At 31.6% G+C, this 26,831-nt stretch overlaps 2 protein-coding genes across 2 annotated transcripts; one reads left to right on the forward strand and one right to left on the reverse strand.

The window, feature by feature from the left end:
- Window positions 1-13,430: 13,430 nt before the first annotated feature.
- On the forward strand, window positions 13,431-13,997 carry LOC139864308 (secreted RxLR effector protein 161-like). The gene has a single exon (XM_071852887.1). It carries the CDS (start codon window positions 13,431-13,433, stop codon window positions 13,995-13,997), a length of 567 nt encoding a protein of 188 aa, XP_071708988.1.
- A 1,523-nt stretch (window positions 13,998-15,520) lies between these two features.
- LOC139861450 (AP2/ERF and B3 domain-containing transcription factor RAV1-like) lies at window positions 15,521-17,018 on the reverse strand. Its single transcript, XM_071849841.1, has one exon. It carries the CDS (start codon window positions 16,866-16,868, stop codon window positions 15,879-15,881), a length of 990 nt encoding a protein of 329 aa, XP_071705942.1. The 5' UTR covers window positions 16,869-17,018; the 3' UTR covers window positions 15,521-15,878.
- Between the last annotated feature and the right edge of the window lie 9,813 nt (window positions 17,019-26,831).

Genomic DNA, 26,831 nt, shown 5'->3' on the forward strand with positions numbered 1-26,831 from the left:
TAATTTCAGCAGATTATATATGCCGGAATCGAGAAATTAAACTGGGTAGCGAAATATTTAAGATTGATTTGATACCAGTAGAGTTAGGGATTTTTGATGTAATAGTTGGCATGGACTAGCTGAAGAAGGTGAAAGCAGAGATCGTATGTTATAAAAATGCAATTCGCATTGTACGAGAAGAAGGAGAACCCTTAATGGTGTATGGAGAAAAGGGCAACACGAAGCTACATCTTATTAGTAATTTGAAGGCACAAAAACTAATAAGAAAAGGTTGCTATGCTGTTCTAGCACATGTCGAGAAAGTACAAACTGAAGAAAAGAGCATCAATGATGTTTTTGTCGCAAAAGAATTTCCCGATGTATTTTCGAAAGAATTACTGGGACTACCTCCACATCGATCTGTTGAATTTCAAATAGATCTTGTACCAGGAGCTGCACCAATAGCTCGTACTCCTTACAGGCTCGCACCCAGCGAGATGAAAGAACTGCAAAGCCAACTGCAAGAACTATTAGAACGTGGTTTCATTCGACCAAGCACATCACCATAGGGAGCTCCTATTTTGTTTGTCAAGAAGAAAGATGGTACATTTAGGTTGTGTATTGACTACAGAGAGTTGAACAAACTTACCATCAAAAACCGTTATCCACTGCCGAGAATTGACGACTTATTTGATCAACTACAAGGCTCGTCGATTTATTCGAAAATCGATTTACGTTCTGGATATCATTAAATGCGAGTAAAGGAGGATGATATTCCAAAAACTGCTTTTAGGACGCGTTATGGTCATTACGAGTTTATGGTTATGCCGTTTGGATTGACTAACGCACCAGCTGTGTTCATGGACCTTATGAACCGAGTGTGTGGGCCATATCTTGACAAGTTTGTCATTGTTTTCATCGATGACATACTTATTTACTCAAAGAATGATCAAGAGCACGAAGAACATTTAAGAAAAGTGCTAGAAGTATTGAGGAAAGAAAAACTGTACGCTAAGTTTTCAAAGTGTGCATTTTGGTTGGAAGAAGTTCAATTCCTCGGTCACATAGTGAACAAAGAAGGTATCCAGGTGGACCCGGCAAAGATCGAAACCGTTGAAAAGTGGGAAACCTCAAAAACTCCGAAGCATATACGTCAATTTTTAGGATTGGCTGGTTACTACAGAAGATTCATCCAAGATTTCTCCAAAATAGCAAAACCCTTGACTGCATTAACGCATAAAGGGAAGAAATTTGAATGGAAGGATGAACAAGAGAAGGCGTTTCAGTTATTGAAGAAAAAGCTAACTAAGGCACCTATATTGTCATTGCCTGAAGGGAATGATGATTTTGTGATATATTGTGATGCCTCAAAGCAAGGTCTCGGTTATGTATTAATGCAACGAACGAAGGTGATTGCTTATGCGTCTAGACAATTGAAGATTCACGAGCAAAATTATACGACACATGATTTGGAATTAGGCGCGGTTGTTTTTGCATTAAAGACTTGGAGGCACTACTTATATGGGGTCAAAAGTATTATATATACCGACCACAAAAGTCTTCAACACATATTTAATCAGAAACAACTGAATATGAGGCAGCGTAGGTGGATTGAATTGTTGAATGATTACGACTTTGAGATTCGTTACCACCCGGGGAAGGCAAATGTGGTAGCCGACGCCTTGTGCAGAAAGGACAGAGAACCCATTCGAGTAAAATCTATGAATATAATGATTCACACTAACCTTACTACTCAAATAAAGGAGGCGCAACAAGGAGTTTTAAAAGAGGGAAATTTAAAGGATGAAATACCCAAAGGATCGGAGAAGCATCTTAATATTCGGGAAGACGGAACCCGGTATAGGGCTGAAAGAATTGGGGTACCAAAATTTGGAGATATGAGAGAAATGGTACTTAGAGAAGCTCATAAAACCAGATACTCAATACATCCTGGAACGGGGAAGATGTACAAGGATCTTAAGAAACATTTTTGGTGGCCAGGTATGAAAGCCAATATTGCTAAATACGTAGGAGAATGTTTGACGTGTTCTAAGGTCAAAGCTGAACATCAGAAACCATCAGGTCTACTACAACAACCTGAAATCCCGAAATGGAAATGGGAAAAAATTACCATGGATTTCATTACTAAATTGCCAAGGACTGCAAGTGGTTATGATACTATTTGGGTAATAGTTGATCGTCTCACCAAGTCAGCACACTTCCTGCCAATAAGAGAAGATGACAAGATGGAGAAGTTAGCACGACTGTATTTGAAAGAAGTCGTCTCCAGACATGGAATACCAATATCTATTATCTCTGATAGGGATGGCAGATTTATTTCAAGATTCTGGCAGACATTACAGCAAGCATTGGGAACTCGTCTAGACATGAGTACTGCCTATCATCCACAAACTGATGGGCAGAGTGAAAGGACGATACAAACGCTTGAAGACATGCTACGAGCTTGTGTTATTGATTTCGGAAACAGTTGGGATCGACATCTACCGTTAGCAGAATTTTCCTACAATAACAGCTACCATTCAAGTATTGAGATGGCGCCGTTTGAAGCACTTTATGGTAGAAAGTGCAGGTCTCCGATTTGTTGGAGTGAAGTGGGGGATAGACAGATTACGGGTCCAGAGATAATACAAGAAACTACCGAGAAAATCATCCAAATTCAACAAAGATTGAAAACCGCCCAGAGTCGACAAAAGAGCTACGCGGACAGTAAAAGAAAAGATATAGAGTTTGAAATTGGAGAAATGGTCATGCTTAAGGTTTCACCTTGGAAAGGCGTTGTTCGATTTGGTAAACGGGGGAAACTAAATCCAAGGTACATTGGTCCATTCAAGATTATAGATCGTGTCGGACCAGTAGCTTACCAACTGGAGCTACCTCAACAACTCGCTGCTGTACATAACACTTTCCACGTCTCAAATTTGAAGAAATGTTTTGCTAAAGAAGATCTCACTATTCTGTTGGACGAAATCCAAATCAATGAAAAACTTCAATTCATTGAAGAACCCGTCGAAATAATGGATCGTGAGGTTAAGAGACTTAAACAAAACAAGATACCGATTGTTAAGGTTCGATGGAATGCTCGTAGAGGACCCGAGTTTACCTGGGAGCGTGAAGATCAGATGAAGAAGAAATACCCTCATTTATTTCCAGATGATACGTCAACACCTCCAACTGCTTAAAATTTCGGGACGAAATTTATTTAACGGGTAGGTACTGTAGTGACCCGAACTTTTCCATGTTTATATATATATTAAATGAAATTGTTATTTACATGATTAAGTGTTTCCAACATGTTAAGCAATCAAACTTGTTAAGACTTGATTAATTGAAATAGGTTTCATATAGACAATTGACCACCCAAGTTGACCGGTGATTCACGAACGTTAAAACTTGTAAAAACTATACGATGACATATATATGGTTATATATATAGTTAACATAATTTTATTATAATTATGTATCTCATTAGGTATTTTAACAATGAGTTATATACATAAAAATGAGACTATTAATTTAAGAAACTCGAAAACGATATATATAACGATTATCGTTATAACAACGTCTTACTAGGTACATATGAATCATATTAAGATATTGATACACTTGGTTAATTATGTTAAATGATAAGTAAATATATCATTAAGTGTATTAACAATGAAATACATATGTAAAAATAAGACTACTAACTTAATGATTTCGAAACGAGACATATATGTAACGATTATCGTTGTAACGACATTTAACTGTATATATATCATACTAAGATATATTATATATCATAATATCATGATAATATAAAAATTTAACATCTCATTTGTTATAATAAACAATGGATTAACAACATTCAACAAGATCGTTAACCTAAAGGTTTCAAAACAACATTTACGTGTAACGACTAACGATGACTTAACGACTCAGTTAAAATGTATATACATGTAGTGTTTTAATATGTATTCATAAACTTTTGAAAGACTTCAAGAAACTTATCAAAATACTTCTACTTAACAAAAATGCTTACAATTACATCCTCGTTCAGTTTCATCAACAATTCTACTCGTATGCACCCGTATTCGTACTCGTACAATACACAGCTTTTAGATGTATGTACTATTGGTATATACACTCCAATGATCAGCTCTTAGCAGCCCATGTGAGTCACCTAACATATGTGGGAACCATCATTTGGCAACTAGCATGAAATATCTCATAAAATTACAAAAATATGAGTAATCATTCATGACTTATTTACATGAAAACAAAATTACATATCCTTTATATCTAATCCATACACCAACGACCAAAAACACCTACAAACACTTTCATTCTTCAATTTTCTTCATCTAATAGATCTCTCTCAAGTTCTATCTTCAATTTCTAAGTGTTCTTCATAAATTCCAAAAGTTCTAGTTTCATAAAATCAAGAATACTTCCAAGATTGCAAGTTTACTTCCAAGTTTTCTAAATCAATTCCAAGTAATCATCCAAGATCAAGAAACCTTTGTTACTTACAGTAGGTTATCTTTCTAATACAAGGTAATAATCATATTCAAACTTTAATTCAATTTCTATAACTATAACAATCTTATTTCGAGTGGAAATCTTACTTGAAATTGTTTTCGTGTCATGATTCTGCTTCAAGAACTTTCAAGCCATCCAAGGATCCTTTGAAGCTAGATCTATTTTTCTCATTTCTAGTAGGTTTATCCAAGGAACTTGAGGTAGTAATGATGTTCATAACATCATTCGATTCATACATATAAAGCTATCTTATTCGAAGGTTTAAACTTGTAATCCCTAGAACATAGTTTAGTTAATTCTAAACTTGTTCGCAAATAAAAGTTAATCCTTCTAACTTGACTTTTAAAATCAACTAAACACATGTTCTATATCTATATGATATGCTAACTTAATGATTTAAAACCTGGAAACACGAAAAACACCGTAAAATCGGATTTACACCGTCGTAGTAACACCGCGGGCTGTTTTGGGTTAGTTAATTAAAAACTATGATAAACTTTGATTTAAAAGTTGTTATTCTGGGAAAATGATTTTTATTATGAACATGAAACTATATCCAAAAATTATGGTTAAACTCAAAGTGGAAGTATGTTTTCTAAAATGGTCATCTAGACGTCGTTCTTTCGACTGAAATGACTACCTTTATAAAAACGACTTGTAACTTATTTTTCCGACTATAAACCTATACTTTTTCTGTTTAGATTCATAAAATAGAGTTCAATATGAAACCATAGCAATTTGATTCACTCAAAATGGATTTAAAATGAAGAAGTTATGGGTAAAACAAGATTGGATAATTTTTCTCATTTTAGCTACGTGAAAATTGGTAACAAATCTATTCCAACCATAACTTAATCAACTTGTATTGTATATTATGTAATTTTGAAATACCATAGACACGTATACAATGTTTCGGCCTATCATGTCGACACATCTATATATATTTCGGAACAACCATAGACACTCTATATGTGAATGTTGGAGTTAGCTATACAGGGTTGAGGTTGATTCCAAAATATATATAGTTTGAGTTGTGATCAATACTAAGATACGTATACACTGGGTCGTGGATTGATTCAAGATAATATTTATCGATTTATTTCTGTACATCTAACTGTGGACAACTAGTTGTAGGTTACTAACGAGGACAGCTGACTTAATAAACTTAAAACATCAAAATATATTAAAAGTGTTGTAAATATATTTTGAACATACTTTGATATATATGTATATATTGTTATAGGTTCGTGAATCAACCAGTGGCCAAGTCTTACTTCCCGACGAAGTAAAAATCTGTGAAAGTGAGTTATAGTCCCACTTTTAAAATCTAATATTTTTGGGATGAGAATACATGCAGGTTTTATAAATGATTTACAAAATAGACACAAGTACGTGAAACTACATTCTATGGTTGAATTATCGAAATCAAATATGCCCCTTTTTATTAAGTCTGGTAATCTAAGAATTAGGGAACAGACACCCTAATTGACGTGAATCCTAAAGATAGATCTATTGGGCCTAACAAACCCCATCCAAAGTACCGGATGCTTTAGTACTTCGAAATTTATATCATATCCGAAAGGTGTCCCAGAATGATGGGGATATTCTTATATATGCATCTTGTTAATGTCGGTTACCAGGTGTTCACCATATGAATGATTTTTATCTCTATGTATGGGATATGTATTGAAATATGAAATTTTGTGGTCTATTGTTACGATTTGATATATATAGGTTAAACCTATAACTCACCAACATTTTTGTTGACGTTTAATGCATGTTTATTCTCAGGTGAATACTAAGAGCTTCCGCTGTTGCATACTAAAATAAGGACAAGATTTGGAGTCCATGTTTGTATAATATTGTGTAAAAACTGCATTCAAGAAACTGATTTCGATGTAACATATTTGTATTGTAAACCATTATGTAATGGTCGTGTGTAAACAGGATATTTTAGATTATCATTATTTGATAATCTACGTAAAGCTTTTTAAACCTTTATTTATGAAATAAAGGTTATGGTTTGTTTTAAAAATGAATGCAGTCTTTGAAAAACGTCTCATATAGAGGTCAAAACCTCGCAACGAAATCAATTAATATGGAACGTTTTTAATCAATAAGAACGGGACATTTCAAATGGCACAAAGCCTCATGATGGCTAAGAGGAGAAAGGTCGCGGCAAATAAGCAAGCTGAGGCTAAGGCAAATGAGGGAAAAAGGAAGTTTGAACCTGCTCAGGGATCGAACTAAGGTTCAAATAAGAAAGTTGTCGATAATTCAAAAGGAGGTTACTCTGGGAAACAACCTTTCTGTAAGCGTTGTGAGAAATACCATTCTGGGTGGTGCAAGGCTGAGTGCACAAAGTGTAAGAAGATTGGCCATATAGCCAAGAATTGTAGAGTTGCAGTTCCTTCAACGGATACTCCTGCAACCAAAGCCAACGCAATCGTTCCTACATACTATGACTGAGGTGAGAAAGGGCATTTCCGCAACCAGTGTCCGAAGAAGAAGGGCAACACAGGGAATGCTAATGCTAAAAGCCGAGCTTTTGTGATGACTGCTGAAGAAGCCCGCGATGATGATGAAGTGATAACGGGTACGTTTCTTGTTAACAACTTATATGCTACTGTTTTATTTGATTCTGGTGCTAATAGAAGAAATGTGTCTACCGAGTTTTGTACCTTATTCACTGAAAAACCACAAGCCTTAGAAATTAAGCGTCTTATAGAAGTAGCCAATGGTAAGGTTATGAAAGTAGACAATGTGTATAAGAACTGTGATCTGGTTTTAGCCGACAAACACTTTAACCAATGCTCCTGCTGTGTTCATGGATCTAATGAACTGTGTTTGCAAGCCTTATCTTGACAAGTTCGTGATCGTCTTTATCGATGACATTCTGATCTACTTCAAGAGCGATAAGGAACATGAGCAATATTTGCGATTGATTCTAGAGCTCTTAAAGAAGGAACAATTGTATGCTAAGTTCTCTAAGTGTGAATTTTGGCTACGAACCGTTCAATTTCTCAGACATGTAGTTGATAGTGAAGGAATACATGTCGATCCGGAGAAGATCGCCGCTATTCAAAACTGGGAAGTGCCTAAGAATGCGAAGCATATTCGCCAATTTTTGGGACTTGCTGGTTATTACCAAAGGTTTATCAAGGATTTTTCTATTCTAGCCAAACCTCTTACCAAGCTAACTCATAAGGGGAAGAAATTTCAGTGGTCCGAAGAACAGGAATCTGCTTTCAAGATTCTGAAAGATAAATTGACCACAGCCCCAATTCTGTCATTACCCGAAGGTACTAAAGATTTTGTAGTCTATTGTGATGCCTCGAATCAAGGTTTCGGATGTGTTTTGATGCAACGTGAAAAGGTTATTGCCTATGCATCTAGACAGTTGAAGAAACATGAGAAGAAATATACCACACATGACCTGGAATTAGGAGCCTTGGTATTTGCATTAAAGATGTGGAGACATTACCTCTATGGGGTTAGAATCACGGTGTATACCGATCATAAAAGTCTTCAACATATCTTTGACCAGAAGTAATTAAATATGAGGCAAAGGCGTTGGATCGAGTTATTAAATGACTACGATTGTGAACTTCGATATCATCCTAGCAAGGTGAATGTAGTAGCTGATGCCCTTAGTAGAAAGGATCGTGTCAAGCTGATTCGATTCTGAGCTTTAAATATACGTATACGTACAAATCTTACATCTCAAATTCGAGAAGCGCAACTTGAGGCATTGAAGGAAGAGAATGTCCAGCTTGAGGGACTGAAGGGTCTCGAAAAGCAACTTGAACTCAAGGGAAACGGAACAAGGTATTTCAATAACCGAATCTGGGTCCCAATTTTCAAAAATCTTCGAGAACTAGTCTTGGATGAAGCCCATAAGACTAGATATTCTATTCACCCGGGCTCCAGTAAAATGTATCACGATGTGAAAGAAATTTTTATTGGTGGCCTAATCTAAAGTCTGACATTGCTGATTATGTGAGCAAGTGCCTTACTTGTCTGAAGGTTAAGGCCGAGCATCAGAAGCCGTCTGGTTTACTTCAACAGCCGGATATTCTGCAGTGGAAGTGGGAATGTATCACTATGGATTTTGTCACTAAGTTTCCCAAGACTTCAAATGGCAACGATACTATTTGGGTCATAGCTGATCGTCTTACTAAATCTGCACATTTCTTACCGATCAAGAAAACTGACAAGATGGAGAAATTATCACAACTCTATATCAAAGAGATTGTCTCACGTCATGGAGTTCCTACCTCAATCATTTCTGATCGCGATAGTCGATTTGTCTCTAGATTCTGGAAAACTTTACAATCTGCTCTTGGAACTCAACTCGACATGAGTACATCTTATCATCCGCAAACTGATGGTCAAAGTGAGCGAACTATTCAGACGTTGGAAGATATGATTCGTGCTTGTGCTATCGATTTCGGTAAAGGTTGGGATAGACACTTGCCTTTAGCTGAATTTTCTTATAACAACAGATATCACTCAAGTATTAAGGCTGCACCTTTTGAAGCCTTGTACGGACAAAAATGTAGATCCTCATTGTGTTGGGATGAATTAGAGGACACACATTTAACTGGTCCTGAAATCATTCATGAAACTACCGAAAAGATCGTTCAGATTAAGAAACAATTAGAAAATGTCCGCAGCCGACAGAAGAGCTATGCTGATAAATATCGGAAAGATTTAGAATTCCAAGTTGGTGACAAAGTCATGTTGAAAGTATCCCCTTGGAAGGGCGTCGTTCATTTTGGTAAGCGAAGCAAATTAAGTCCACGTTATGTAGGGCCTTTCAAGATTATTGAAAGAGTTGGTCCTGTGGCATATCGTTTAGAATTACCCACTGAGCTTAGTAATGTACATGATGTATTTCATGTCTCGAATCTTAAAAAATGTCATGCTGATGATACACTCATTATTCCATTGGATGATATCCGCATTGATGATAAAATGCACTTTGTTGAAGAACCAATAGAGGTTATGGATTGCGAGGTTAAAAGCTTGAAACAAAGCTCTATTCCTATTGTTAAGATCCATTGGAATTCACGAAGAGGACCCGAGTATACATGGGAACGTGAAGACCAGATGAAGCGAAAATATCCTCATCTTTTTCCAATTGCTGATACATCAGAGAAGTCTTCCTGAAACTTCGGGACGAAGTTTAAATTAACGGGGAGGTACTATAACAACCCTCATTTTTCCGCTCTGAAATGACTAAAATATCCCTAGGGTTTCATTAATGTTTTGTACTTCTGTGTTATAACTATTAGGGTTGTTATACGGACATAATAAATGAAGTAATTAATATTCGTAAACCAAACCCTAAACCTAATCATTTAGTGTAAACCCAAATCATTTATTATAACCCTAACCCTAATAATAATAATAATAGTAATAATAATAATAATAATAATAATAATAATAATAATAATAATAATAATAATAATAATAATAATTATTATTATTATTATTATTATTATTATTATTATTATTATTATTATTATTATTATATTACGTATTAAAGTGTATATACTCTTTCTTAGTGTGAATAGAATATAAATAAAATATAAATATGAGCATATATATAAAGTAATTAAGTAATGGGTTATAAATGTAAAATTTATAAAATAAATATTTATGTATTTATATTTGTGCCGAAATATATATATAAATCGGATAATTAAAATAAATAAATAAATAAATAATATATAATAAATCTAGAATGTTCCATAAAATAAATAAAAAATAAGAAGGCCTAGGTCGGCCGGTTTTAAAAAAGGAAAAAAAAGGATTTTCATTAATTAATTAAATTGTATTTATCTTGGAGCCCAAGCAATTAAAAATCTATAAATAGGGCCTTAAACCCTCATTATTTTTCATTCACAAAAATTTTGGAGCTTCTTCAAAACCCTAAAATATTTGTAAGATTTTCTTTTCTTTTCTTTTTTTCTTTTCGTTTTTCTTTTTCTTTTTTTTTCGGCCGAAACCCCCAACAAAGGAAAAAAAATACTTTTACAATTTATTAAATTTTTCTAAACTCATGATAATTAACTATATGATTAATAAGTTTCATAAAAATTAAATTTTCAGATTTATGAGTAGATTTAACCATTTTTATTAATTTCTTTGTGTTTTCATTCGGCCGAAAATACATACATATATATATATATATATATATATATATATATATATATATATATAATAATTATGTATTGAATTAATTTAATTATAAATTATGCATGGTAATTATTAATAAGTAATAAGAGATCTAGGAAAAATAATTTTTCTGATTTTTCATACAATTTTATATTTTATTTAATTAAAATAATTTTTTAATATATATATATATATATATATATATATATATATATATATATAAATATATATATGATATACATATATATTTATAAAAAATAGTAAAAAGGATAATTACACTATATAAATATTTTTCCAGTCAAATATGATGTTTAACTTAGTTATTTAGGTCAAAATATAATTTATAAAAATTAAATACAAATTTTGTATTATTTAAATTATGGAAACTAGGAGAAATTCATAATAAAAATATATACAATAAATAAATAAATAAATAAATAATTTTTCCGAGTTCTTAAACTTTTTCTAAATCTGGAAAAAATATAAAAATTAATTTATGGGTCGAATTAATAATGTTTACATATTTAAACACTATTGTAATGTAAATAGGAAGTAAATAAGGAAATAATTATAAATAAAAAAATATTTTATTTAATATTTTTCTATAGGTTTATTTACTGTAAGGAACATATAAAAATTTTAAAAATAATTATTTATGTTTATTTAGTATTTTATGTATAATTAAACTTGTTTTGTGATTAAATTAAGAATAAAAAGCGAAGTTAAATACAAAATTTTAATAAAATTATTTTCTTAAAATTTTCTTCTGATTTGTATAACTAACTAAGGTTATAAAAATTATTTATATTGTTATTAGGTATTTAATTAATTATTAGAGTATTTATGGGATGTATTGAATTAATCATGTACTATATTAATAAGTATTTTGTAACTAAGTAATAAATAATGTAACTAATTATATTATATATATATAGTATGAGATAATGGTTAGTATATTATAAAAATTAATTAATCTAAGATAATAATTATGATTTAAGTAATAATGCATGTATAATTATAAACTATTAATAGTTATATAATACTAATACTAACTATATATATATATATATATATATATATATATATATATATATATATATATATATATATATATAATTAACTTAACTATATAATAAAAGATTATACACCTTTAAATAAGTGAATGTTATAACTGAGATAATGTGCACTATATACGAACCTCACCGCTACATATGGCCTAGGGTGGTCCTTGTTGCCTAATGGGAACCGCTTGTGGATTTCGAATGCCATGACATAGATTCTAGTCAAGAATCCTGGGCGTCCGATAACAACTGACTATCAGAGTGACTTGTATGATAACAACGAGATTTGGGGAAAGGTGTACAAAGTCTTGTTATAGATTATAACCCGAACTTTCTGTAATTAGAAAGTTTCAATAAGTGGAAACTTTCCATAAATGGTAACTTTCCAAAAATGGAAATTATTTTAGAAAATCATCATCATTAGTATAATTGTTATACTTAAGTCTTTTAGGCTATATCTTTGATCGTACATTCTATCTCTAGGTTGAGATTCTGATCATATTCTTCCGTTCAATTCATTACTCTTGTGGAATATTTCTTCTATGCTACTAAGGTGAACTCATAGCCCCGCTTTTTACATATTTTAATGTATTTTATAAATCTTGGGGTGAGACACATGCTTGCTTTAAATGATTTACAATTTAGACACGAGTGCCTAAAATTTTTGATATGCAACTTCATGAGATTATTGTTAACCTGTATTCTTACATGCAAATCCCCGCTATAATATCGTTAATTGCTGGAATTGGAATTTTGCAAGCTTAATTATTGTGAGTAGGCCTATTGAGAGTGACGTCGCTACCTATTGGCGTGATCGTCAAGGGGGTACATAATAATGATTGCCGACACCCGTACAGTGTCAGGGGTTAATGTTTAACTCGATATTATAACTCATGGCATATTGAATATTTTGATGTTTTGAAATAAATCTTGTGGTCTAAAACTTATTAATTATTAAACCTATGATGTTCACTCAACCATTGTGTTGACATTTTAAGCATGTTTGTCTCAGGTGAAGAATAGCTTATGTGCTGCCCTATGTGATTTGCTAGCTGGTGCATTGAAGTCCGCATTTATTATTTCTGATCATTTGTTAAACATTAGTTACTTTTGGGTTTACCATGTAAAACATTTTGCTTTCCGCCACAATTGAATTATTGAATTTATTAAACGTCTCATTTGGAGTCGTTCTCGTTTATATAACTGTGTGATGATATTGGAAAAGTCATATTTACCCCAGGCCATATTTGGGGGTATGACAGATGTAAAAAGTGCATTTTTACATGTCGAATTAAATGAAGTTGTATATGTAAATCAGCCGGATGGGTTCATTAAGAATGGAGAAGAGGCAAAGATCTATAGATTGAAGAGAGCACTTTACGGTTTGAAACAAGCCCCAAGAGCTTGGTTCCACCGTATTGAGGGTTACTTTAAGCGTGAAGGTTTCAAGCAAAGTAGTTATGATCACACACTATTTATAAAGAAGGTTTGGCACAAGGTAATCTTGGTAAGCTTATATGTTGATGACTTACTCTATGTGGGCAATGATTTGATGTTGTGTGAGGGTTTTAAAAGATCTATGATGAGTGAGTTTAAAATGATAGATTTGGGTCAAATGAGGTACTTCTTAGGTGTGGAGGTACAACAGACAAGAACAAGTATTTCGCTATGTCAAAGACCAATGCGAAAGATGTATTAGAAAGATTTAGCTTGTGGGAGGAAAATCCTGTGGATAACCCAATAGTGCCTAGTACTGTGCTTACCAAGGTTGGTTCAGGGGAGGAAGTTGATGCTATCGCATACAAGAGGCTGGTTGGGAGTCTTATGTATTTAACCGTTACGCGTCCCAATCTAATGTATGTGGTGAGTTTATTATCACGCTTTATGTCAAATCCGAAGGGAGATCATCCGCTCGCAGCTAAAAGGGTGTTAAGGTATATTAAGAGTACTTTTGATTATGGTTTGGTTTATGGAAAACACTCGAATCAAGGGCTGAAAGTCTACACGGATAGTGATTATGCGAGAGATGCTGAAGATAGAAGATGTACTTCAGGCTATGTATGTTTACTAAGCGGTGCAGCAATATGTTGGAGTTCCCGAAAGCAAGATATTGTCACGTTATTGTCTACAGAAGCTGAATATGTCGCGGCTACTGCATGTGCTTGTCATAGTATGTGGCTAAAGGGTCTGCTTGGTGATATGGGTGAAGATCAGCTTGGTAAAATTGTAATTTAGTGTGACAATAGTTCAACGATTAAGCTGTCCAAGAATCCTGTAATGCATAGGCTCACAAAGCACATCGATGTACGGTTTCATTATTTGAGAGATCTTGTCAATTGAGAAGCTATAAAATTGGAGTTTTGCAAGAGTGGTGATCAAGTTGCAGATGCTATGACTAAACCTATGAAGATGGATACGTTTGTTATGTTCAGGAACAATATTAGTGTGATGAAGATTAAACAAGAAGGCTGAAGCGTTCTTGTTTAAGGGGAGGGTTTATTGGGCCAATATACTCTCTTTGGGCTTCTATTTGGGCTGCAGTAATAAGATGGGGTTATTGTTCATTATGGGTTTAATACCCGCTTAGTTTAAAGTATTATGCTAAGTAGTCAAGTCTTAAAAGAGTCAAGCGATTGTGGTGGTTTGTTTCCTTTATTTTAGGGTAGTTGGAGTCATGGTTGTTTAAGTCTTTTGTTTACGTTATAGAACGTGGGTCAGTATTTGTAATCGGCTATATAGCCTCTTGTTAGTGCATGAATAAAGTGATTGATGCGGTTCGCATTCTGATCAATACTACTTGAGTTTCTTCATATGGGACTACATTTTGGGCGTGAGACATTTAATTATCATCTCTCTTTCATGATTGATTAGTGTACGTAAATATGTCAATGGAGTTTCCAAAGAAATGATTGTGTAGAATGAAAATTAAAATAAATGAGTTGATATATCATTTTAGTACTCTTACGAGCAGTGGCGGAACGTGGAGATCTTGAATAGGAGGGCCGGTAAATCTAGTAAATACAAAATAAGCATCTAGGAGGGCCGGTAAAGGGTAAATAATTTTAGGGAAGGCCCATTAAGTATAAATTTTTTTGGCCCATAAAATAATACAAATTTTACACTTGTGAGCTAAAAAGTAGGGATGGCCTTGGCACTCTTTGGCATTCAAAGCCTTCCGCCTCTGCTTACGAGATATTTCAATTTATTATTTCTTAGTTACATGTACGTGTTATGTGAAAAGTAACAACAAACTATCTTTAGTTTTTGTACCAAATAGGGAAAAATACCTTTGAACTTGATTTAGGCTATAATACATCGATTGCCCACAAAATTTTGTTCTAAATTAGCTTTAGAAGGTGTATCTTGTTTCTGACTTTCTGCAAAATGAAAAGTTGCTTGAATTGTACAAACATTGCCAATTACTTTTATTATTCTAGTAGTTTTTGGTGTCGACAAAACAAAGAATTCCATCACACGCGTTTAACCAAAAATCAACGGTCAACCAAATCAAGGAACTCCAATACGATCAAAATTGTACAGTAATAAAAAGAATACAAATTTTGAAATAAACTTCATTATTCATAGCCTAGCCTCCTTGTATAGTAATTACGTAAGTAAATAAATAAATTAATAAAAAGAAGGGAAATAAACTTTATTATAATAGGTACCATATTTATCTTGTTTCAGTAATTCAATATTATTAAACAAGTGGATACCCATGAATTTGTTTGAAAAAGTACACTACTTATACAAAGCATATTAATCTCCATATCTATTAAATCTATATCTATATCTATATCTATATATTTATATATCTGTATATATATAATACATATATATCGGTTATGGATACCCATGAATATGTTTTTTTCAACCAGTGGGCAAACAGATACAGATACAAACTCCGAGTTTTATTCCGTATATGTTCTTAAAAAATACTAAATATACTCGTATTTAAATCTTTTAAATTCATAACTTTTATTTTTTTGCAACCTCCACCCTTGTGTATTCCCTTCCCACTTCTTTCCAGCCTCACCCCACATGACAATTTGACCATAACGAAAAGGTACTGTACAAACATATATTTTAAAAAGAACCCTAGAGAATAACAAATTGTTACAAAACGTTAATAAGTCTTTGTTTCTTACAATTCTCAAACCCTAACAAATCCATCTCACTGTTACTTCTCTTACCAATACAACTACTCACACTCGAAATGTTAACTCCAAATAACCTTAACATCTGAACCGGTTCAATAAGTTGACCCGGTTGGATAACCACATCTGACTCGGCTGCTTTTGGCTTCCAATCAATGTAAAGTTGCGTTTTATTTTGATCATCCGGTCCAATTGAACTTTGAAAACTAACACTATCACCGGCTTTTAAGTTTTTCTCCTTAACAAACCGGCTCCAACCTTTCGTTAAAACGTAACTTTGACTACTATTCCAATACGAGTAACGAAATCGCCATACTTTCGAAGTATTATCTTCGAAATGTAAAAGAACACCTTTTGAAGTACTCCCTTTCTGAACCGGAAAGTGTTTTTCCGCATGTTGTTTAGGTATCACAAGCCGGTTCAGTTTTCCTACGTCACTAGGAGTAACAACTTTTTGAAAAAGATGCTCACGTGGCTTACCCGACCGGGATAACTTATTTAATCCGTTTTGTGACATGTTTTCAAGTAAAGTGTTGTTTCTTTTGCTTTGCTCTAGTTCATCATTATATGTATGTTTTCTTAACATATCAACGATTTCGCCTTTCGAATGGGAGTTCAAGAAATTGGCTTCCATTGCCGCTTCTTTTTTCTCCGTGACAATTTGTTTAAAATTTGTAATGGCATCACAGCCTCGAAAGCGTTGTACGGCTATATCATACGCTTTGGCAGCTTCTTCTTCCTCATTGAACGTACCGAGCCAAACACGCTGATGTTTCTCGTAAATTTGAGCTCCCCAACGGCCGTTCGGTTGTGGGACCACACCTTTGAATCGTGATGATGGTAGCTTCTTCGACGTTTCCTCAGCGGGTGGCGTGGCAGTCACCGGTGGAGAAACGGTGGAGATTGTTTCACTTGTTGTGGTTTGATCATCTGTGAAATTTGAATCCATTATAAAAAAGATAGAATTGGAAACTAGGTTTTCTTTGTTTAGAGAGAGAAATAAAAAGGTTATGAATGGTTATGAAAGAAAGGATGTGTATATATAGAGAGATATCAAATCTTCATGTTGGTAGTTATTGATATTATTTTTATTTCATGTTGTCATATAATAAAACCTAGTTGATATTTTTGTGTGTTTAATAATATGTACACATATATATGAGGCCAAATATATCTGTTTTTATGTATGAACTTGATGGGAAGTTTCCTAAAAGTATTCCTAAGGAACAAATGCATGCTTGCCTAATATAGTGACGTTATATCGTCACCTTAAATATATGCCAGTAAAGCTTAAATATGACAATTCTTATATGATATGTCAAGTCCCAACAGATAAGTTTACCTTGAGATGTCTCAAAATATTTATAGTCAATTATATAATTTAGGAATGTCACATATTTTTTGTCCATTACCGGCATGGAAAGTAAATTTGATCAAAGACAACATATTGTCCATAACTGATTAATTAACTTGTAATGTGTGAGGATTTTCTAATTAATTAGTTGAAGGTAAAAGTGTCATTTTTTATGTAGTAGTAGTAGTACGGAGTAATAATTATAATTTTATTAAAGTATTGTTATAATTCAGTAGGCTTATAACTACCTTTAATGGTTATAAGAACAAAGAGAGAAAAAGAGAGAAGAAGGAGAGAAGAAATATTGATATTGATATTTCAAGAGAAATGGTGCACCTTAAATGGTTACCATACATGTCTATTTATAGTATAAAATATTACTATGCAAAAAATATAATAATAATAAAATTAACATCCAATCTAGATATTTTATAACACAATCTAGATATTTTATAACACTCCCCCTTGGATGACAATTTTATTAGAGAATAACTATTACTGCCTCGTTAAAAACCTTGCTAAAGAAAACCCATTGGGATAAAACTTTAGCTAAGGGAAAAAGAGTGCAGCATAGAGTTGACTCCCCCTCAAATAGGCAACGCCTGAGTTGTTACATCTTCTGAACATGTCTCATGCCAATATTATGAACGTGTCTTCTGAAAATAGCAGTTGGCAGTGCTTTGGTATAAAGATCAGCAGAGTTGTTGATTGAACGTATCTCATTTTAATCTGGTTGTCTTTTACGAGATCTTGAGTATATGAGAAGAATCTGAGGTTTTCATCTGAAACTGTATCATCTAAATCTTTTATGTACAAGTTTAGCCCTTGTGATTTGTCTACAGTCTCCTTCATGGTTTGCTCAAACCCTTGTTTCAATTCCTATTCCTTTGTAGTCTTTTCTGAGCCTTACCAACATACCATTCTTTTCCATCAAACTTATGACCGTTAAGACCGTCTATGGCTTTGGCGCCTCGTCAGTATTTATATTTTGTTCAGTCACTTTTGATACTCTTCTTTCATTTGTATTATGCAAGCTGCATTATCTTCATATATAGTTGTTGGTGAAGATAGTTGTTAGTCTTTTATAGCGTTCTAGTCCACAAGAATCAATAATGATTTGTGTCATTGATCTCAACCAAACACATTTTCGAGTAGTTTCATATAATGCAATCACTTCGTCATGATTTGATGATGATGTTGCAACAAGTGTTTGTTTTAAGAACGCCATGATTTTGTGGTATCTCCATTTAGGAATACATATCGAGTTTGAGATTTATCTTTATGAGGATTTGATGAATGACCTGCATATATATAATCAACCAAATCTTGTTTTGAAACGTTATAATAAAATAATTTTAAATCAGCAGTTTCTCAAGGGTATCAAAATATGTGTTTGATCCCGCTCCATTGTCATTTGAGCTGAATCTTGCTAACAAATTAACTGCAAGAGAAATGTCAGGTCTTGTACAATCTATAAGATACATAAGAACCTCAATTGCACTAAAATATGGAACTTCCGATCTGTTAAGATTTTCATGATCTTTCATTTCAAAATAATTCTTTAGAAGTTGAATGATTTCATAGATCTCTTTATTTGTTCATATGATGTTAAGAACATTGACATAAACAACTACGATCTCATATCCGAACATTGTTTTTATAAAACATACGTGCAAAATAAGTTTATATTTATACCCTTTTTTTTTATCAAGTAGTCATTTAATCGGTTATACCACATACGTCCCGTTTGTATAAACCCACTTAGAAATCTTTGTGATTTAATGGAATATATTCCCTTGAGTTTTACATTAGATGCTTATGATACCTTAACCCTTTAGGTATATTCATATATATCACTATTAAGTGATCCATACAGATAAGTAGTAACAACATTCATGAGATGCATTTAAATAACTACCAGGTTGATTAAGTATCTAATAAGTAATTGTATCCATTACAGGAGGATAATTTTTCCTCCTAATTCATTTCTGGTCTTTGTGGGAAATATTGAGTTACAAGTCTAGTTTTGCCTTGTAACTTCATTTGCACATTTCTTTTCGGATAAAAATTCATTTGTATCACATACGTTTCACATCTTTAAAAGTGATAACGATTGATCCGAAAACTTTTCTTTTATCGAGCGATTCTAATCCAGCTCTTATTGCTCCTTTCCATTGAGCTCAATCATGTCCATTTTGTATATTCAATGACAGATTTTAGTTCCAGATCATCATCTTTATTCATGATGTCATTGTAACATTATATGAAAATATCTCATAGAGATTTTAGTTTCATTTCGGTTCCATAATATTGCATAATTTATCGCAATTTTAGTATTTACATTTATCAATATCCTCTGCAGAAGGAATATTGATTTGTGGTTCTTCTTGAACACTTTCTCTTACCTCATTATCAGCTGATTTTCTTTTTCGAGGATTTTTATCTTCGGAATCAATTGATCTTCCACGTTTGATGCGTGGCAAAGACTCAACAGTGACATTATTGCCAGCTTTTGGAATTTTAGTTCGAGCTGGAGCATTTATCGCTGGTATATATGATTTAGTCACTTTTTTATATCTGTAAATGCATAAAGTAATTAATTTGCAAGTTCTTGCATATGCATTATTTTTGAACTTTCGTTTCACATTCTTTTGTGCGAGTTCAATATACCTTCATTGATGTTCACATCATGAAGCATCATTTTATTTTTTATTTTTATTTCTCCCCCTAATCTAGGGAACAATGTTTTATTAAAATGACAATCAGCAAAACGTGCTGTAAAAACATCACCCATCATGGGTTCAATATATCTTATGATTGAAGATGTTTTATATCCAAAATATATTATCATCTTTCTTTGAAGAACCATTTTATTGTGTTGTGGTGATACAATTGGAACATACACTGCACAACCAATGTTTTAAGGTAGAAAATATTTGGCTCTTGGCCAAAATCAAGTATTAAGTGAAAATATTTACGACTTCCACATGGTATAATGCGAATTAATGTCGCAGCATGTAAATTTACATGTCCACATATAAATATTGAGAGATTTGTACTCATTATCAATTGTCTAGTTATTAGCTGTAAGCGTTTATCTATTGATTCAGCTAAACCAATTTTGTGTATGCACATGAGCAACTGGATGTTCAACAACAATCCCTGTAGATATATAATGATCATTAAATGCTTGAGATGTTAACTCACCAGCATTATCAAGTCTCATCCTTTTAATGGTGTAATCAGAATAATGTGTTCTCAATTTAATAATTTGTGCAAGAAACTTTGCAAATGCCATATTACGGCTTGATAACATACAAATATGAGACCATCCGCTAGATGCGTCTATTAGAACCATGAAATATCAAAATGGTTCACATGATGGATGAATTGGTTCATATATCTTACCTTGAATTCTTTCAAGAAACATTTGTGATTCTTTTTCACAATATACTTTTCATTAATCACCATATGTGCTTTCCATTAATCACCATATTTTTTTTTTTTTTTTTTTTTAATAAATCACCATATGTGTTTTTTTTTTATCATATATCCTTTTCACCATATACGCTTTTAATCATATGCGCTGTGTTTTTCACCATATGCGCTTTTAATCATATGCGATTTTCATCATATGCGTTGTGCTTTTCATCATATTCGCTTTTTATCATATGCGCTTTTTTATGTGAATAGTAAATTAATTAATTTCGTTTTACTATTCATATGAATTAATTTAGATTTACTATTTTGTTAATTGAGTAATATATATATACATCATATACTTGTGACTCCGAAGGCTCAAATGAATTTGACCATATAGTTATACGTTGTACCTTGCACATTAATTTTCAGTAGAAGCTTTAGATGCATATTATTTTCAGTAGAAGCTTTAGATGCACTTTTTTTTTAATCACCAAATACCACAAACACTTTGTTTGCGTTTGTTCATAGTCATTAATGAAAACCATTTTCTTTAATTTTATTTTATACAATAAAATTAACGCATCATTATTCTTTTCAAAAACAATAATCTATTGTTATTGTTCACTTGTGTCATGTTTAACAACAAAAGTCAACAACCTCTGTCTTGTTTGTTGTGGCAATCAAAAACAACCTTTGCTTTTGTTACAGAGAATCCAAGACCAAAAAAAACAATTAATTTTTAATTAATCTTTTATCAAAACCATAAATGATTTTATTGATCTACGTTGATATGACCATAAAGAATTGACGGCTGACCTACTTTTGTAAGTGTATTTCGGCTATCATCCCGAAAACGCACAACGACCTTTTTTTTTTTTTATGAACTATTTGTTTCATATCTAGCTTAGGCAATTATTGTGAACATTTGGTCCCTATAAGAGCATTTATTTTTTAGACTTATAGTTGATTTGTACTTGACAATTAGGGATAGCACCCGCGGGTCGTGGATGCGGATCCATTGGATCCATCACCCGTACCCGCGGATTTTTTTTAAGAGACATCCAATTGAACCCTTGTTCGTTGAAACAATTTGACTATATTTTTACTCCCCATTATTAAACGGGCCATTTTGATGCACACTCTTAAAAAATAATTTGTTTTTTAAGTTTTATTATTCAACCTCCTTTTTTCAACGGTCACGTTTTTAACAAAACATTTGACAAGTTTGGAAAAAAGTTTTTTATTGATTATCATCAAAAGTTTTCTATTGTCACTCTACTGGATGGAATTATGGCATACAACCAAAATTGCAACCCAACACTACATAAGAACAAAAAGGTTGTTTTTAATTAACATATGTATATGTGTTAAACTCGGAATAATAATAACTTATTTTAGAAAATTAACATAAGACATGTTGAAACATTTTTGTCACATTTAGCTCATCAAGTCTAATACTTATCATTGATAGATTTTATCACGTCTAGGAGATGTTTACTTTTTTCTTGTATTAAGTCCTACTTTCATTTACCTTTGTTTGGAAAAAAGTTTTTTTTTACTTTGCTTTCCCCCTTTCTGTAAAACTCATTTAAACACTTTCTTTGTTTTTTTTTTTAAAAAAAAAAAAACTTCTTTTTTTTTACGTTACCCGTAAATTATAGATATATAAAAAAAACTTTTTGTTTAAATTTTTTTTCTAGTTTTTAAAATGCCACTTGACCAATTTTTTAATTCTTTCACAACACCTGATATCGTGATCGTGACCTTTCACCAAAGCAAGAGATATTCTTGATAAACTAAACACGGACTCGTGTTTGAAATTGTCGGCCACAAAAAAATTCATTTGATAAAAGTATATATTTTTTTTTAGTTATAGAAGGAGACCACTTCATTTTCAATACTTCATTTTTGACAAAAAAACTATTCCATTTTATCATCCCCTTTTTTTCTTACTTTAACTTTTAAGATATACTTTTAATAAAAATACAAACTACTTTTTCTTATTTTAACTTTTAAGATTTACTTTTAATAAAAATACAAACTACTTTTTGTATTTTAACTTTTAAGACTTACTTTTAATAAAAGTACAAACTACTTTTTCTTATTTTAACTTTTAAGATTTACTTTTAATAAAAATACAAACTATTTTTTTATTTTAACTTTTAAAAATTATAAATTTAAGAATAAACATTAGTATGCATGAAATAAATAATGATTAATTGCATAAGTAATCATAAATGTTAGATAACATATAAAGACCCCGTCGTATTCGTATTGATCGGAATTAATCTCGACCCATGGTACCGTGTTGTCAAATGACGTGTTGCGTACATAAAGTACCGTGTTGTCAAATGACGTGTTGCGTACAATCATGAGGTCTTATTAATAAGAGTTAGATTACAGAAAATATAATTCAGGTGGTATAACCGACCATATATAACTTAAATAACATAAATATAAATGTTAGTGAAGTTAATAAAAGTTAGATTACATAAATATAATTCAGGTGGTATAACCGACCATATATAACTTAAATAACATAAATATAAATGTTAGTGAAGTTAGTAAAAGTTAGATTACAGAAATATAATTCAGGTGGTATAACCGACCATATATAACTTAAATAACATAAATATAAATGTTAGTGAAGTTAGTAAAAGTTAGATTACAGAAATATAATTCAGGTGGTATAACCGACCATATATAACTTAAATAACATAAATATATATGTTAGTGAAGTTAGTAAAAGTTAGATTACAGAAATATAATTCAGGTGGTATAACCGACCATATATAACTTAAATAACATAAATATAAATGTTAGTAGTCCAAAATTTGATATATTCGAGTCTGAAAATTATTAATAATTTCATACCTTGATTAGTGATTCGTGATCGTTTGAGATATCTTTTAATTACACTAAGCTTTTCGTGCTGATAACGTGTTATAATTCAGTAGGCTTATAACTACCTTTAATGGTTATAAGAACAAAGAGAGAAAAAGAGAGAAGAAGGAGAGAAGAAATATTGATATTGATATTTCAAGAGAAATGGTGCACCTTAAATGGTTACCATACATGTCTATTTATAGTATAAAATATTACTATGCAAGAAATATAATAATAATAAAATTAACATCCAATCTAGATATTTTATAACACAATCTAGATATTTTATAACAAGTATGTGTTTTTGTTACGAGATAATTAAATTTGGACATGAGAGGCATATAGTATATATACTTCTTTCATTTTATATCAATAGTTTAGTTTTTATTTTGAAAGTTTTTTCCTTTCAATTCTGTACGTAAGTAATAATTACTTGATGAACGTTATATTAGATAATGTATTTTGTGCCTTTAAAAAAATGTATATTCTAAAATCATTCTATTAATATAAATTTCATTGAATAATCACTACAAGAAAAATGAGCTTTAGTGACGAAGACTATTGGTCACTAATAACACTATAATGGTCACTAAATCATGTTAGTGACCAAAATAAGTTGGGTACTTCTCGTCACTATAGATCCGTCACAAAATATTTTTAGAGACCAAAATACCAAAATTGGTCACTATAGTGACCATTTGTTTGGTCACTAATATCGTTTAGTGACCAAAATCTAGTGATCACTTTTTTAATGGTAACTAAATAGCTTTATTAGTGACCAAATATTGAGTCGTCACTAAAAGATCGTCACAAATGATCATTTTTCTTGTAGTGAATATTTAATAAAAATTAAATAAAACATGTAAATTCATAATTAAAAAGGATCAATATGAGACAGGTGGAATGGTATATATGATTGTAATCTTCACGTGTATTTTTATGTATATTACTTGTATTTGTGTGATCAATATATAGTTGACAATTGAGGTAGAGTATTTAGTTTCGAGCCCCAATGATCCTACACATATATAAAATATAAATATATTACCAATTACCAAGTTTATTATAAAAAATGGCCGTGGATTTAAAATTTTAAGAAAGTCATAAATTTAATTCAAGTGACACTAGACTTTCCATTGATCACCGCCACCACCACCACCACGTTTTTAAATAGAAAATAAGATATATTAACGATAAGTTGATTATGGTGCCTTTTGAGTTTAATATTAAATTAATAACTTGTTTGTTTATGTTTTAAAGTTAAGCTTTTTCTCGACCTTATGGTTTGTATGGTAGTTGTAAAATTCGTAACCCAAAGTGGATATATTAATTAAGATAATTCGGATCCCTTCCCTATTACACGATATATTAGAGTAAATATAAATATATTAGAGTATCGGTATAGCTCACAACCTAAAATTCCTTTATTTTGTTTGCTTCAAAAATACACGAACCTGAAAAGAACAATATCTTTTCTCTCGATCTTTCTCTCACAAGCAAGGTGTATATCAGTTATAATATGTGTTATTTGTTGTACAACGTTTTTCATTCACCTCCTAACTTCATTATATAGGAAGTACATGGTAATCACAAAGGCTATTGAAAGGTGTCCATTAATCACTAACATAATGGATACTTATTTCTCATAAATCTCATAGACATAATGGAACTTATGACACATTAACAACTCATATAATGGTCCATTATTAATACATAAGTACTAACTTAATAAATACACATTAGTAGCTATAAAGGAAGTTTAGTGAGAGAAAGTTTAGTGAGAGAAAGTTTAGTGAGAGGATTGGATACGGGTCAAACCGTATCTGTGTTCCAACTACCTTCTTTGCCTTAGACCTCTTTCTCACTATTCATTTTTCGAAAGCTCCTTCGAATTGAGCCTTTTACCTTGCACCCCAACAAATCCTTCAAACTCTTTAGCCACCTCCTCAAAAAAACTAGTACCAATATCTGAAGTATTACCATCACCTATGCACAAAACAGCAGGCCCAGGCCCAACAAAACACCCATAGCCCACCCGTACCTCACCGCCTCTCTTCAAAACCTTCCTATTTGAATCCAAATCGACCCGAGAGGAACCATCACCTCCCTATAGTATGTATTATATAATATATATATTATATATATATAATATATAATATGTACTATATACTCCTTATGTCCCATATAAATTTTCATAAAAAACACAATTATTTAAAAATATTAAATTTTTTATTGTATTTGTTATGTACTTTATAATTTCATACCTTACTTTTTACTTACTTTTTGCCATACATACATATATTAAGGGTATTAATGAATTTTATCTCTTTATTATTACATATTAATGAAAGTGGACAGTTGGTTTAACACATTTCAAAAAAGAATATCGGATAATAAATATGGGACGAAAGGAGTTATATATATATATATATATATATATATATATATATATATATATATATATATATATATATAAAATACAACATGATTATGATAATTGTATTCTTTGTCATGAAATTGAAATTACCTAGTACTTCGTAATACATTTTAATTTTAACTCGTTACCTATGAGTGATGATTACATATGTAGTATTTCTACTTGGAAGAGAAAAAAAGATCAAAATTGAGGGTCTGAGTCCGTTTTAAGAATTTGGTTTGTACAATATCACCGCTCTTTTGAGCCAATTAACATTGTTTAACCATTACGTAATTTAGTATGTATATAATTACTTATTTACAAAAGCGGGCAATTATTATGGAACATTTAAAAAAAATACCGGACAATAAATATGGAACAGGGGAGTAATTTATTATTTTATTATATATATAATATATAATATAATATAATTATAGTATTGTTTATCATGAATTTAAAAATTACCAAGTATTGAGTAATACATTATAACTCGTTGACTATGACTAATTATTACACATGTAGTATTTTTACTTAGAAGAGAAAAAAAAATTCCAAAGTTATGAGTCGGGTCCAGTTTAAGAATTCGGTTTGTACTATATCGCCGTCCTTTTGAGTCAGTGAAAATTGTTTATTGATTACATAATTTAATATCTATATAAATATAAATATAAATATAAATATAAATATAAATATAACAAAAATATTAATGTAATATATTAGAATTATTATTATTCTTATTATCACAGTGTTATTTACTATTATTAATAGTTACTATAATAGTATACCATAACATAGCTATTATAGTATAGTGTATAGAGTTGTAATCATGTGAA

This window comes from Rutidosis leptorrhynchoides, chromosome 8, assembly GCF_046630445.1.
Source record: "Rutidosis leptorrhynchoides isolate AG116_Rl617_1_P2 chromosome 8, CSIRO_AGI_Rlap_v1, whole genome shotgun sequence".
In the NCBI taxonomy this organism is placed as follows: Eukaryota; Viridiplantae; Streptophyta; class Magnoliopsida; order Asterales; family Asteraceae; genus Rutidosis; species Rutidosis leptorrhynchoides.